General features: G+C 39.8%; 2 protein-coding genes across 8 annotated transcripts in view; one reads left to right on the forward strand and one right to left on the reverse strand.

The window, feature by feature from the left end:
- Positions 1 to 16604, reverse strand: part of MCM9 (minichromosome maintenance 9 homologous recombination repair factor) — a 111762-nt gene that overhangs the window by 68932 nt on the left and 26226 nt on the right. The gene's annotated exons all lie outside the window — the stretch shown is intronic.
- Positions 1891 to 14369, forward strand: ASF1A (anti-silencing function 1A histone chaperone). 2 transcript variants are annotated; one of them, XM_060616518.3, is made up of 4 exons: positions 1891 to 2388; positions 7951 to 8066; positions 12511 to 12687; positions 13971 to 14369. In XM_060616518.3, exons 1-4 carry the CDS (start codon positions 2280 to 2282, stop codon positions 14181 to 14183), a joined length of 615 nt encoding a protein of 204 aa, XP_060472501.1. In that variant the 5' UTR covers positions 1891 to 2279; the 3' UTR covers positions 14184 to 14369. The 2 variants fall into 2 exon arrangements, with proteins under 2 accessions (XP_060472501.1, XP_081651902.1); XM_081795776.1 differs by lacking the exon at positions 1891 to 2388 and adding an exon at positions 2415 to 2624.

Consider the following 16604-nt stretch of genomic DNA (forward strand, 5'->3'; position numbering starts at 1 on the left):
CAGTGGCCTATTAAAGAAGGTCACTTTCCCCTTAAATACTGTTGTACATGACATGTTAAACAAACAGTTTTAAAGAAAATAAGCCAAACTAGTGGTATCCAGGTAGATCTCTTCAGTTCTTGATGCTGCATATCCACCAAAAGCAAGTTTTATGGTATAAGGTATACCTTATTATGACACACCTATGGTCAGACTGCAAAATACACTTTATTTTACCAAGCTTATAATGTCATTTTTATAAAGCAAGTGAATTAGAATCTCCTCTTAAGAGAGCCTGCAATAATCAGAAAACTGCATATACCATTCTCAAAGGACTCATGTTTTAATCTTCTATGGCCATTTATCTTACCTATCTAGTGTATCTTAACAGCATATAGCAATTGACACTTTATCTTGGCTAGTGTTAAGACCAGCACTAATAGAGTGAACAGAGAATATAGTTTATCAGTCACAGTAATTTGCATCTATCACCACACTAAGGCTCCTAGTGTAACATACACAAACAACTGGGCTTGAGGAAGCCTTTTCTGGTAGGTCCTATTTTACTGTTTAATCCATTAACAATAAAATGAGAAACCCCTGCTCCAGTTTTTCTAAATATGGGGAGGCCTGGTATTACCTTTTCCATATTAACTTTCAAAAGACTATCTATCAGATAAAGAAGCCTCATCAACAGCAATCTATTTAGTATGAAAAATGCCCAAAGAATGAGAACTCAAAATCCTGGGCACTATACTAAGAAACAACTCTTTCAGCACAGATGATACTTAAGAAGTAATACTTTTCTGAATTTAATTAGTCAAGATCAGTGGTTTCACTCGAAACACTTAAGGAAAAAACTGATGGTTTATGAACAGCAGGTAATAAATCATTATGGCACTCTTACTAGGTAAACAGAAATTGTTCAACAACCCCACAAACGTGTTAAAAGCTCTCCCTTTCCCCACAGTGGTAGTTAAACAGCAGAAATGAATCCACACGAATGCCGACGAATCAAGCCGACTCCTCAAAACTTGTTTGTGGTGCCACAAATTTTTATTTACTAGCGGTTTGGGTCATAAATTTTTTGAAAATCACATGCCCTGGTATGCCGCTGTCTTCTTTACTCTTCCTTTCCCTTTCCTATCATATTTTTTGCCCTTTGGTTTCCTGACACTTCCATTTTCTCTTTTTATGTTCCTGCTATGCTCACGAAACGGCAGAAAACTGGGGTGTAACTGATCACATCGTTGGTAATCTTTTTCTTATTCTGGGGTTTTCCAGATTAGAACGGGAAGACGACTCAGGTGCAGCCCAAATATTACCTATTTAGATTTTTCATGCAAAGTATGCGTGGAAAAGCCTCTCTCTTTGCCCTTCATTTTGTGTCTATTTAACTAACGGCGCTGTAGTGCCCAAACGCAGATATTGACCAAGAACTAGATTTCCAAAATGGCTTTGCTCCGTTCGAGCTGGCACTGGGTCTATAAAATACAATTTATTTCCACTGCAACCAACCCTTTCTACCCCAAATGTACCCAGTACGTAGGAAGCTGAATCTAACCGAGTGTAGACAACCAAATCACATCTATTAAATTCAGTAGAGAGACTGCACAGCAGTTGGACTGATGTTAAAAGAGAGTTAAAAGAGAAAAAAAAATACCCAAAAACCACACGAAGCAAACCCGAGGGGCGGGCGTCGCCCAGAATCGCGCCCTCCCGCCGCCTCGCCGGCCGCGAGCACGCCTCCCCGCCGCGGCCACGCCTCCTCCGACCCCCGCCCCGCCCCGCCGCGGCCACGCCCGACGTGAGACGCGGGAGCCGCCGGGCCGGGGGCGGGGCCAGCGCCGCCCCTCCCCCCCGCCGCCGCCGGCGGCCTCCGCGCGGGCCTCCCAGCCCGTATTCCACTCACTTTGTTCTCCGCCTTTGTCCTAATCCACACCAGCAGGTGGAGCCGCAGTTAAAGTTTCCGAGTCCATTCCGGGAGCGGGAGCCCATCTTGCTCACCGCCGAGGCCCTCGCTGGAGGAGGAGGGTCAGAGCTTGGGTGCAGCCAATCGCGGGCAACGCTGCTAGTTATCAGAGCAGAATGGGCTGTAGTTTAGTGAAATAGGAAAGCTGCAAAACACTGTGGAGTGCTCCCGTGTAAATAAAAAGAGGAAAAAAAAGTTTCTCAAGTCGCCGCTGCACGACGTCGGGCAGGCGCCGGGGCGGGGGTCTGCGCTCTCCCGAGCGGCCGCGCGCTGGACTTTATTGTGCCGCAACAAGCCCCGTTCCCATTGTTTGTGTTTTTTTCAAAATATGGCAAAGGTTCAGGTGAACAATGTAGTGGTGCTGGATAACCCTTCTCCTTTCTACAACCCGTTCCAGTTCGAGATCACCTTCGAGTGCATCGAGGACCTGTCTGAAGGTGAGTCGGGCGCCCGCCCGCCGCCGGGCTGTCAGTTGCGGGCTGCAGACGTTGAAAGTTTCCCGGGCCCGGCCTCGCGCGGGCGGCCGGTGCTCGGCGCCGGACGGGCGGCAGGCTCGGCTCTGCGGAGGGAAACTTGAAGTTGATGGACGACGGCCGCCGAGGCGCGCGCGGCGTTCGGCCGCAGCCGGGGCGCCTGCCGTGGCTCAACTTGCGAGGAACTTGTTCGAGCGGAGGTAGCCATGTTGTCAGCTTTGTCTGGCGGGCGGGAGGTTCGCTAGACCCGCACTCGCGCCCGCGGCGCCGGCCGGGGGTCGCCCCGGGCTGGCCCCGCGCCGGGAACGGCCTCCGCGGCCCCGGCACGAAGGCTGGGAAGGGAGAGGCATGTGTGTGGTCGCGCCGGCGAGTTAGCAGCGGAGCCATCTTACCAAGAGTAGAGAATTGGGCCACCGACCCCGGCGTCACTACGCCTCCTCTCCGCGCCGCGGGTGACGAACACGGCGCCCCGCCTGCCCACCTTCCTGCCCCCGAGCGAGAGGCAAATCCATTTTTAGAGCTTACGCTGGAGTTGCCCTACTCTCCTGGGTGGCCGTGCCCGGCCGCCCCGGGGAGGAGAGCGAGGCTGTCCTCGCGCTGATTTCTGGCTCCCTGGACCAACCAGCGGGGGAGGCGGGCGCAGGCTCGGCCCCTCGGCGCAGCGGGCCGGGCGCCGGCGCTCCCCGGGGACCGCGGGTGCTCCCCGGCGGCACTCCCCGGCCCGCGCCCGGGATGCTCGGGGCACCCGGGGATGCTGGCGCGCAGGCTCGCCCCGACCGGCGTGGACTCCTGTTCCGTAATGACTGAAACCTTCTCTCCTCTCGCTCAGAAGAAAAATATTGCTAAGCTATAAAGTTACATTTAACCCAAGAGCAAAAATAAGTAAAACACTTAATTCCCAGGACTTAAAATCACTGGCTTCTCAGTAGTCTGAAAGACTTTCTTCAAGAACGTGTTGAAATCTAATTAAAATAACTCATCCAAACACCCTGAGCATAAAATACAAAAGTGGGCCAGGAAATAAAAGGTAAAGTTCTAATGGCAATGCAAAAATTTTTACTACTTTTTTCTAAGTCTGTATTAAGGTCTCCAAAAATATTTTTATTATATGCAGTAACAAATATTTAGGAAGCTAAAACTTGTCAAGGCTTTTTTTTTAATATTTGCTCGTAAATTTTATTAAAATAATCCAGTGCTTGACTTTTCAAAATTTGAAAAAAAAAATTAGCTTCATCAATGGTCATTTTACAATTAAACAGGACATACTTATTTGAACTTACAAGTATATTTAGCGAAATGCATTTAAAATTATGCAAATAATGGCATATAAAGCAATTTCACTTTAAAAATTAGTTTTTAATATCCACAAAATGTATTTTATGTAGGGTGTTAGGTTTTCAAATTATAAAAGCAATACATGCTCATTGTAATAAACTTTTTAAAAGTTGTACAGGCGTATATAAAGTAACAGTCCTCTGTACTCAGTGCTTTCCACCATCTCCTGTAATTATAACACTTTAATCTGTGCTCTTCAGTAAGTATTAATGAATATATAAAGCATATATGCACATATATAACATGTAGGTCCCATTTTGAAAGACGATTCATTTATTAAAATAAACTAACTTCTAATAGATCACTGATAATAAAATTAAAGGGGATTTTTCTTACTACTCTGAAACCATTTGATTACTTTCCCAGAGTGCTACTGTCACCATTTAACTACCAGGCCAATTTTTCTTATCCAACCAGTTGGTAATCTTTCCTTTTTTTGCCAATTGTATATAAAAATTGGCGAATGCAAGAGAAACCATTGATCATTCCAACTTACAGCATTTTAAGCTTAAGTTATTCAAAGTACAGGTATTTCTCAAGTGATGCCTTCCATTTTAAGAGCCAGTTTTGGACAAGGGTGATAGATGATTCATGATGTTACAGGGCTTTGGCATTGGATGGTTGAAACTCACCATTCATGGAAGCAGAATTACGTTCCATTTTTACCTGGGACCTAATCAGAACTCAGCTGAAGGACATCAGAGTTTTTAGGATACTAGTGTCAACAATACGCTTACTTCCACTTGTACACTTTATCCCAGAGCACTAAGACTGGTTATTTAGCATTTTTAAAAAGAGTTTAAGCTGAGTCATACTGAAAGCTGCAAAGGAATCTTTCAAAAAGGTGCCATGCTTGTGTACTCCACCTAGAGGCTACGTGGATTAAGGAAACTGAGTTTACTTAGCAAAAGCTTCTTACAGGTTCCATACTTTTATATTGCGGATCTCTAAAAAATCTATTCTTAAAATGAAACTACAGAATATTCTGAAGGGAAATTTTCACTTCATAATTTTGTCTCAAGTCCCACACCAGACGTTGGCCACCATTTTTCATACTTTAATTTGATTAGGAGACCCAGGATGTGTTTGATCTGGTGGTCCCAAGTCTGTACACGTTTTGATTGACCTTCCTGCTAATCTTTGTTATGCCCTCTGTGGACTACTGATTCTTTCTCTACTGAATGGAGCTTTCTTTCTTTCTTTCTTTTTTTTTTTTTAAGTTGGTCAGTACCAATAATTCTAGCTACTATTAGTCGAATACTTACAATGTACCAGAGTTGAACATGGTGTTTCATGCTTTTAAACTTCAGGCTTGTTCTAATTCCCAAAGATTACATACTTTCCACTAGATCACAGATCGTCCCAAGCAGTGTAATTAGTTTAAAATTCACTTGGTTACTTCCCTCACTCCCAACCATAAATGCAGATACTTGCAGGCCGGGATTTCCATGATTAGATGAAACAGTTAACTTTTTAAATGATTAAACTACTTCAGCAGATAACCTGTGCATCTGACTCTATCCCTTCCTCCTTCAAATACAAGGGACAGGAAAATGAAAGCAGAGTTAAAAAAAAATAGTAAGAATAAAACAATTGATGCTAATTTATAAATAAGTACTGAGCATTTTAAACTCAGTAGCTATAGCAAGGATTCCATCAGATAGAAATCAAGGTACAGGTGTTCCCTGAGTTACAGCCTGTGCTCCTTAAGGGTAAATCATCTTCCTATAGCCTCTGGTCTCACCCATCTCCCCCCTCCCCCCCCCACAATTAATTTCCTTTATTCCACTATTCATTTGAGAGCAGAAATGGAAGAATGCATCTTCCTAGTTTTGGTTTTGGAAAGAGCCCAGGCTTTGGAGTTGCAGAGACATAGTGTAGGTTCTGATTCCTGAGTTTGCTAGCTGTGTGAATTTGGGTACATTACTTAGCCTCTCAGGGCCTCAACTTTCTTGTTTGCATAATAGTATAATTAAATCCATATGATAAAGCTGTTGAGATTTAAATAACAGGTGTGAAATTGGTAAGACCAATGCTCAGCACATAGTAGGTATTTTACAAAATAAGTTTATAAATTCTGACTATGTTTCCATGCCAGACTACAAATGCCAACTTTCTACCAATTAGGAGGCCAAGAGCACTATATGTATTAGTACAAATAAATACATACAAAATGAACAAAATATGAAAACCTTCGTATGAGAGTTCCCAGTCTTACTCGCACTTGACTAAGTTTAATAGCTTTTATACCCCTTTCTTAAAAGTTTCTCCACTTGGCTTTTGGGTTTCCTATGTCACTAGGCACTAATTTTGTAATTTTATTAGGTATCTATCTAGTAGATATCTCAAATTTAACATGTCCAAAAGAAATTCCTGTTTGATTTCATCCCCTACCCCCTGCAAAAAAGGATTCTTGCTGCCTTTATCTTCAAGATTTATCCAGAGTGTCCTTGCTCTCATCCCTATGGCTACATGTGGTCCAAGCTACCATAATTTCTTGCCTCAGTTGTTAAAATACCCTGTTTCTTGACCCTCACAATCTCACAATCCATACTGAACACAGGAGCCAAAATGATCCTTCTAAAATGAAAAGTGGATCATGTTATTCCTGTAGTCAGAACCCTCCCAATAGCTTCCTGTGCCACTCAGTGTAAAAGCCAAAAATCTTTACGATGACCTTTAAAACTCTGCATAATCTGGGGCACCTGGGTGGCTCAGTTGGTTAAGAGTCAGACTTCGGCTCACATCGTGATCTCACGGCTCATAGGTTTGAGCCCTGCGTTGGGCTCTGCTGACAGTTCAAAGCCTGGAGCCTGCTTCAGATTCTTCATCACCCTCTCTTTCTCTCTGCCCCTCCCCTGCTCACACTCTGTCAAAAATAAAAAACAAAACCAAAAACTTTACATAATCTGGCCATGCCCCTCACACCCAAGCTAAGGGTCAGTTATTTTCCCCTTTATTCAGTCTGCACCAGCCCAGCCTCGTTGCTTCTTCAGCAGATACTTGCTATTCCTTCTAGCTAGATACTCATATTGCTTCTTTCCTCTTTTAATCTTTATCAACAAATAGATGATCTCGTGAGATGTCAGATGCAGGACCCTGCATCTGGAAATGTGCTAGAAGACAGAAATGTAAGTGGTCTAGAAGAGAGCCATGACTTACATAATAGGTCCTCAGAAAGTGCTGACTTAGTAGAACTAGATTCTCAGTGACCTAGAAACACCCCTCTGGGAGTGCTGTAGTCGCAGCGAAGTGAATCCAAGGGTGGGCCGCACTGTGCTAAACACCCTCAGGACCAGGAGGGCTCGGGTAATCTGTATTTGCAGAGCTGTCTTCTTCCCCCTACTAAGCAGGAAGCTCCTTTGAAAAAGCAGTCATTTTACCCACCTCTGGGTTCTTGCTGCAGAGCACACTGTAGAAGGTGCTCAATAAAAGCTGAATTACATGTAACAGTTGAATTACAGAAAATGTCTTGGGTTGCACTTCAGCGTGTCTTATTCCTCCTGATGCTTGTTCCCACTGTATATAGTCTGTTGTATAAAGTGGCACAAGGATCCTTGGTTTCCTCTTCCCAATTTAAAGAATATGACATGAAGAGGGACCATGAGGAAAAACCCTGACTGGTCCCTTTGACAGTTGATGAGCTGAAGCCCCTTCTAAGCCACAAGGGAAGTTTGTTAATAACTTTTCCATTTTGGAGTTCTTTGGTGATTTGGATCTGTGCAATATAGTATGGGGCAGCCCTTCCAAAGTGTTTAAGTAGGTTGTTAAGAGATAACATACGAAAAAAAAGTGGGGAGGGATTCCATAGCCAAATAAACTTGGGAAATGCTGAATTAACGTTACTGGTGTTCTTGACCGAAGGAAGTTCCCGAACACTCTGCCAGTGTGCTTTATTTATGAATCCTTAAGACAAGGTTGTAGCATTTCCCAAGTTTTTGGCCATGTTGGTTTGTTTATGAGGAGCCCTGCCCAGGAACTAGTGTTTCACAAAAGAACATTTTGAGAAACTCTGTTAAGAAATGTAAGAATTTTATAAGGAGCAGTTCAGTGCCTTTTTGGACTTTCTGCTGTGAGAAGTCAATTTCAGCAACCAATAATTGGCTTAAGTGGACATTAAAATAGGGTCTTTGATATCATCTCATAATGTAATTACTGAATATGAAATAATGTTTTGGTTTTTAACCCTAGACTTGGAATGGAAAATTATCTATGTGGGCTCTGCAGAAAGTGAAGAATACGATCAAGTTTTAGACTCTGTTTTAGTGGGCCCTGTTCCTGCAGGAAGGCATATGTTTGTATTTCAGGTAAGATTGTTCTTGGTAAATATGTATGCCAAATACGTTTCTAAACTATATATCTCATGGTCCTCACTCGTTTCCTTTTGGGTTAAATCACTCTGCTTCTGCTGCGCTCACTTTTTATCTGCTTCTGTTGTGTTTTAGGCAGCCTCTGTAGCATAAAGGAATGCTACCTCTTGACTTTGTGTGCTGAGAGGTTAATGTGATGTTTACTCCAGAGTGTGCACAGCATGCAGTAAAGCTTATACTGTGTCGTGGCACACGTTGTGGTTAACTCGGGGCTCTTCCTGTGGACAGTCCGACAGTATCAGACCTGTGGCTGTCCAGCAGCCAGTACAGGGGTTGAATGCATACTACTAACTGGTATAGTTAGTAATATGCATCTTGGTTTCTGGTTTCAGCCACTAGGAGTACTGACCACAGAAACAACTTTATTTCAGCACACTCCATGATTGAGCTAGGTTAGTTAGGTATGCTACTAGAGAGACCTGCATAATCTTGGATCATTGGAATTAAAGTCCAGTGTTTTACTAAAGCATCTAATCTACACATTTTATGGAGAATTACTGTTACAAATCTACTACTGTGTTTATTATTTGTGAGGGGAAATTCCAATACAAATTATGTTCTCAGATACCACTGACAGTATTTGGGTCTGTACCAAGGCTTCAGACACTGTCTTCTGTATTCAAAGTGTTACTTCTTTTAATCTATGTTAAATGGTTGTTTAAAACTATTCAGTCATTTCCCAATTATCCATGCTTATTACAGGGAGATATTTACAATAGCCCAAAGAGTAACTACTCATAGGTTTCAAAAAGAAAACTATTAATTTTCTTACAGGTATTTATACACAGCAGAGTCCCATCAGTTAATGTAGAACCCACTGAAAAGACCTCATCCAGAAGGACATTAACTCTTTCTACCCCTGATGTCCCCCCCCTTTTTTTTTTTTTCTCATTTTCAATTTAAATGAATAGTGTTGGTCAGATAATCCCATCTGATATGGGCCATGAATCTGGGCCATGAATCATGTATCATAAACATGGTATCTATAGAGCTGCTACCTATCCTTCCCTTCTCCTAAATACAGAATCAGAATTGTAGTCTCCTTTTTATTAAAAAGCAACAAATAATTTACTGTATCTAAACAAATAGTTAAGAAAAGCTCAAATATATTAGTTCATATCTATTCATTAAAAGTGCTGTTGACCTGAGTCATGTGAGTGCATAACCTTGGTGAAAGACATGGGTAGGGGGAGGCACTGCAGTTGACAGACTGCTTCACATCCTGCCCCATTGCTTGTAACACACTTGTGTCTTAAGTTCTTGAAATTATTACACAAAGAAGTATTTGCTTTGACCCATAAGCTTGGAAAACCCATAATTCACTGATGATAATTCATGATGTGGTTAAGAAACCTGGATTGATTTGTACTGGTAGACCTTTTTATGCTACTATAAAACCTGCAAATAAATCTTTTGGCTTTGAAACAAACCCTTAAATGATCTTTTCTGTGTGTTTATGTTGTTAAGAACACTGTTAAGCTTTTGGCTGGAGTGAAAAATATATTCAAAGATATTTCCCTCCAGTGATTTTCCAGTAGTTTTACCTTGGTATCAGTGTTCATATTGCCAAAAAGGACAGAGAAAGAGCACCATGCAATGTAAATCAGACTGTCACCCTGTGTATTTAAAAAAAATTCACCATTATCAGCAAAAAGGGAACTAACCTACAGTTTTTGTTTTGTGTTTTAAACAAACTACATAGTATTCCCCTGGTGTGCCATGAATAAACATGCCTTTCTTATGAGTGTGTCAAAGGCTGGCAGGAAGATGTCCAGACATCTATGTACTACTGCTGGTTGACGTTAAAAATCTCTACCTATCACTTCATCTTTTTTTTCTTACTGTTTATTTATTTTTGAGAGAGAGAGAGAGAGCATGAGCAGGAGAAGTGCAGAGAGAGAGGGGAACAAAGGATCCGAAGCGGGCTCCATGCTGACAGCAGAGAGCCTGGTGCAGGGCTTGAACTCAGGAACCCTGAGATCATGACCTGAGCTGAAGTCCAATGCTCAACTGAGCCACCGAGGCACCCCTCTGTTATTTCATCTTAAGTGATCTGAGAGGACTGTGAGTTTTTCTACTTGAATTTGGATTTGCTCAAGTTGAATTCTTTGGCAATCAAATTTTAAAACACAAACATGGCTAGAACCAATCTACTGAGGGAATGGGAAGCACTATGGGAGGAAAGTTTCCATAGCAGTACTAAACTACCTCTGTTTCCCCATTCTCCACAAACTTCCAGAACATTAGAAGCTCTTTGGGTACCCTGGAAGTAACCTAACCCCTCTCAGTAGGGGTACACAGGATCTGTAAGACAAACAGCATATTCTCAGGACAGGCCTTCATACCCCTGCTGATATCTCTCTAAAATGATCATAAATTACTTTAGGTCAGGCATTGAGTTATGCAGGAATTTCAAAATACTAATCATATACTGTGCACCCAGAGCTGTGCCAGACATGGAATTATAAAGATGAACTGGACAGGATTTCTGCCCAGAACAAAGCTTAGAATCCCAGCAACAACTGAAAGATAAACACATTTAAATTATTGGACATACATTAAAGAGGATTTGTGTCAAGAATAAAGTACAAAAACAGTACTATTAATTCTATCTTCTGAATTAGGAAGGGCTTCACTAAAGGATACATTTTATGCAAACTTAGATGAATTTTTTAGGATGTTAGGGAAGAGACTTACAGGCCAAGGTAACAGTATACGCAAAGCACAGAGGCATGAAAGATTACCAGTACATTTAAAAGAACTCTGATTCTAGAACAAGAGTAAGAGGTGTGGAAATAAAGGGAATGTGAATGAGCTGTTGGTTGGAGACAAATTGTGAAGGGCCTTATAAATGAAGTTAAAGAAGGGATTTTTTTTCTCAGAAATGGGAGTAATCATCAGGAATTTTTAAAATTAGTGAAGGGATAGGAATGGATCTTTGCCTAGCTAATGCTGGCAACAGTGCAAAATAGCAAGCGAGCTAGGGGAGAACAGTTAGAAAGTTGCAACAGGATTCCAGAGAAGACATGAAGACACGAACTGAGACTTGAGAGATGAGAAGTGTTAGACTGGCTGGATGTGGGAGGTAGGGAAGCAGAAGGTGACTTAACTTTTCGGCCTAGATAGATGTTTTAGACTAGATAGATATTTTATGCTTTTTTGTGTCATCTACATGTAATAACTATACAATAATCATTGGTCTTTGATAATTCAAACAGCCTGATTGAGAATGCTGGACAGGGGTTTTCCCAAGCCAAGGCCACGGCTGAAGTGTTCACCAGGCTCAGGGATGTTCGTTAGTGTCCTGGCAAGAGTAAGCTAATCTGCTGGGACAATCTATCCATTTACCATTCAGAATGGCTGCCTCAGGTCTGTGTCAGTGCCCATCAGTCTATGACTCCTTCCAGCCGTACGTAGCGCCACAGGGCCCTAGCCTTTTCTCATGCTGTCCACCTCCTCTAGCTCACTTGCTTCACCTTCTGCACTCAAGATTCAGCAGCTGGATTTAAAACAAGGTCATTGAGTATGTCTGCTCAAACCAATTTTTACCTTCATTGTATTTCCAGTGTGCGTGGTTTAAATAGTACACTATATTTTAGTGCCTATCAAAGTCATTCACAGTAGTTTAATATTTTTGAGAATCTGCTGAATAGCTATTTCTATTCCATTTTCAATTTGGTATTAATTTACTATTAGAATATCTGTGACAGGTGGGAGAGTGGCTGTGTGTCCTGGGTATAATAGAGAAACTGGTATAATAAACATTTGCTGCCAACAGGCTATGTGGAGATCATTGAATATTTACTAATTTAGGTTTGAAGATTATGACTGGAGGGGTGCCTGGGTGGCTCAGTTGGTTAAGCATCTGACTCTTGATTTCAGCTCAGGCCACGATGTCACGGTCATGGGATTGAGCCCTGCACCGGGCTCTGTACTGGGCATGAAGCCTGCTTAAGATGCTCGCTTCCTCTGCCCCTCCCCCACTTGTGCTCACTCTCAAAAACAAAAAGAAAATTATGACTGGAAAAGGGTAGAGTCAATGAGACTACTGATTTAATTATTTGCTATATTTTATAAAAGGTTTTATAATTGAATATTGCACAATCCCTCAGGAACTACCACACAGTGTAGCTAGATTTATCTTCCTATAGAAGTAGTGAAGCTTTCAGGTACCCAGAGTAATTACGTATACCATGGAGAAATATTTGAACTATATTTTCTGGCTTTAAGTCAATCTTAAAAATGAACATTTGCCTTCCCAGTATGATGTCCCTAAGTTTTTGTTGCTGTACCCTTAATTCATGCTGCTCAAGGTAACTAAAACTCCAGTCTTGCTTGCCTCTTTGTGACGTGTGTTTCTTTTCTTTTTAAATTATTCTAGGCTGATGCACCTAATCCAGGACTCATTCCAGATGCAGATGCAGTAGGTGTAACAGTTGTGCTAATTACATGCACCTATCGGGGTCAAGAATTTATTAGAGTTGGCTATTATGTAAATAATGAATATACTGAGACAGAATTAAGGGAAAATCCGCCAGTAAAACCAGACTTTTCTAAGGTAATGTTCTGACTATTCCTCTTTCATTACTTTTACTATTAAGCAAGTGCCAATTCATACTATATTATGAAAATACCTTTGAGACAAAATAAATTTGAGGTCTTTGTGCTAACTGGGCAAACTAATTGTTCCATTACCCATACTTGACCTCAGACCCTACCTCCAAGTGAATCATGAGTAATTAATGTTGGTCAGGCACCTTGAGAGTCTCTGATGATTTAGAAAATTGAAAAAATCCTCCTGTAAGAAACAGTTGTTTACAGCTGCTGCATGGCATTTCCCACACATCATAATTCTTTTCATTTCAGCCTTTACAACATAGAAATTCATGATTATTCAATGATATTCTTGGTCTGTAACTCTTCCAAAAATTGGCGCGCGCGCACACACACACACACACACACACACACACACACACACGCGCGCGCATATGTAGGTTTTCCTTTATCTGCTATTCTTAGAGGTTAACCTAAAGGTCTTAAATATTTCTGGTTATGGAAAATGGCTTCTGAGTGAGAATCTGAAACCTGTGATTCAGAAATACAGATTCTCTGAAATACTTAGTATTTCATGATTTTTCTTGGGAACTGTAACAGTTTTAGTAACTGATCATTTATGTGAGATTGAACACAACACCCCATCTGCTGGATCATGCAAGAAAAATTACATGGGAGTAAAGTGGAATGTTTTTTCTGGTAATAAGGCCAGAATGCTTAATCCTGGTATGGGACCTTACATTGACTCCGTGTATTAGTTACTTATATGGCACCTTGTATAGCAAAAAGAGAAGAAACTAGAATACTGATTCTGAGAGTGAACCATAATAATTAAAAGGTAGGAAACCACTAATAATGAGATATTATATTTGAAGAAATTTTTCATTTTCTTTGAAAATATTACTGAAGATACCACATCAATCTACAAAGCATACTAGTTTGTGAGATAAAGCGTTCTATGAAGAATTCATCTGCAAGAAAAAGAAGAGATTCTCTCCCTTTTAGGAAACAAGTATAAAGGGGTTAGATATTTTATTGGTTAATAAGAGATCTGGATGAATTCTCTCAGATTCTCCATATCCTGTTTCCATTAAGCTAAAATAATAATGTCTGCTGTAGGCCTGGTCCTTGTGTGTTGGGTTAAGGTGCTTTACTTAATTAGCCTTTGTATATGAATTTGGCCCTTTAGGAGTACTAAGGTAAAGAATCATTCTATTAAGTTTCTATTTGTATGTAGTATCTAACTTTCTTAGTGTTTACTATTTATATATTTCCTTCTTCCTTCAGCTTCAAAGGAACATTTTGGCATCTAATCCCAGAGTTACAAGATTCCACATTAATTGGGAAGACAACACAGAAAAACTGGAAGATGCAGAGAGCAGTAATCCAAATCTACAATCACTTCTTTCAACAGATGCATTACCTTCAGCATCAAAGGGATGGTCCACGTCAGAAAACTCACTAAATGTCATGTTAGAATCCCACATGGACTGCATGTGACCATCTGCCATCCCTTTAGTACAAATTAAGCTATAAAAACATACAGAACTATTTCCCTGAAATTCCGTAAGTACATAGTCAAGACACAATGTGAAGAATTTGTTTAAAAAACATCCTGTAGAAAGTTTATAAGAAAACCAGTATTTGAGCAAATTGTGGAATATAAATACAACTATTTTTAAGTAATTTTTTTCTCTAATGTGTTATTTTATTTGTTCTGAAACTAATCTGATTAAAACATATATATTATTTTCTTCTCCTCTATATGTAATTAAAGCACTTATAAAGAAAAAATATAAATCATTAGACCAGGCTGTAAAGCTTTCTTAGCCTTTTGGACAATAATCTTTGGACCACTATTTTACTGGCCTTCAAGAGAACAAACTTCAAGTAAAATGTTTCTTCCTGTGATAGTTTGGTTTAATGTAAGGGGCAAATTTCCATTTTTTTTTTGTCATATCCTTAAAGAAGGGATTTGAAGTCAAGTATATGCTACCAAGAACTTCAGGACCTGATTTTCCAGGCCACCTTGAAGCCTCTTATGGCTGCTATTACATGGAATGTTAGATAGCATTCAGTTTGGTTTCTAAGATGACAACAAATGTGGTTAATTGTTTATAAGGTCCTCTGGCTCTGGTTTTTGTTTTCTAACAGTTTAGGACATCAGAATATTCCTTGAATGATGCATCATTATTACCCATTGAATTCAACATGTCAAGAGCAGATACAAACTCCCTAAGTTTAAGAACAGGATATTATAATGACTTAGATGTTTTCATTAGATTTATAGAAATGCTATGAAATTTTCAAAACTGATTTGATAGATCATCTGTTGTTGGCAGCATTTATATAAAAACAGTGTATTTGGGAAGGTGTATTTAGCTTTATCGTAAGAGATAAGTCACTATTTTGGAAATATATATATTTTCACACATGTGGTACTCTTCTCCATATCCCTGGACACTCATGCAGAATAAGATAAGGCATATTTGTGGTTGACATATTCTAGATAGCCTTTCCAGTTAAGTTTTTTTAAAAGCAATCTTGGAAAGGAATCCATTAAGTGGGCCAAAGGGTTCTTTTTCTTTGATGAAAGCTAGGTCCTTCCTCAAAGTTTCTTATGCTCCATTAAATTAAGTGTAGAATATTCTCATTACTCTTGCTGCTAAGCAAGACATTAGCCATATGATGCAGAGTTATGCAGTGCCTTCATATCTAAAACTTTTATACTGCACTTTTTAAAGCTTTTATTTTGAGGAAGGGAAAAGGGCATTTGTCTGAATATGGATTCTAAGTTGTATATATTTCCTGTCATTCTAAAAAAGTGAATTTGTGAAGCAAAATTTTGCTAAATGTTAAATTTTGAAATTTAATATACCAGGTGATTAAAATACTGTCCACTAACTAGTTCATAGACTTAAAATACATCCAACTGTTAAAACTATATGAAGAAAATTTCATTTTTGTCTAATTGCAATTAAATTTAAGAATATGTTAAAATAATTAAAATGAAAATAAAAGTAAAAATTTCCAACAAAGAGCTCAGTGATTAATATAACAGGAAAAAGATATGTGCTTGTTAGAAATAAAGCATATATAAGCCAAATAACCAAATGAAGCAATATGCTGCTGAGTTTTTATTCTAATTATAATGATTGATTTTGTATTGACACCAAGGGTTAGGTTTTTACATCAATTTGTAAACAGCTAATTTTCACAGAAGGTTAAGACTTAAAAACTATGATCTCTTACTTAAAATTTGTATGATTCTGTAATACTCAGAATGCAAACATTAGGAGCTAAGAAGCTATAGCATGTGGGTTTTATTTTTCCCCTGTTTAGCCTCATTTATAGACACTATCTGAATTATACCTAAAATGTTTGGAACAGTTTCTCTCCTTTTTGATCACAGTAAATAGCTCTGTCATGAGAATATACACAGGAACAAATTACCTATACCACAGAAGAGAGAGGCAAATAGATTGGAGGGAGTGAGGATATCATTTGAACTGAGAAAACATTCAGGAAATCTGAGGAGCATGCATGCATTTGTTCATTTATAACCTTCTATAAACTTCCATGTGGTCTTATCCTCTGGTTTAAGATTTGGGTTTCTGGTTTTACCAAGAAAGTCTATGGCAGCGGTTTTCAAAACTTTTCACTGTAATCCATAGTTAAAAAACAAAGTATGACCCTGTAATGCAAGTTTTTATAGTAATTTTCATGACAGTGCACCCTTATAGTGCATCTTTATGTGTGCAATATATTCTGGTACCTTTTATTGTATTTCATTTTTTAAAGTGCTGGTTTTGACTCACTGAACTTGGCATTTATGACTCTAAGTGGTTGCAATACACAGTTTGAAGAAAGGCTAATCGGGCCCTTTGAGTAGATGAGAAGTAGCAGTAACTTTCCTATAGT

The sequence above is a fragment of the Panthera onca genome, chromosome B2 (assembly GCF_046562875.1).
Source record: "Panthera onca isolate mPanOnc1 chromosome B2, mPanOnc1 haplotype 2, whole genome shotgun sequence".
NCBI classification, from domain to species: domain Eukaryota; kingdom Metazoa; phylum Chordata; class Mammalia; order Carnivora; family Felidae; genus Panthera; species Panthera onca.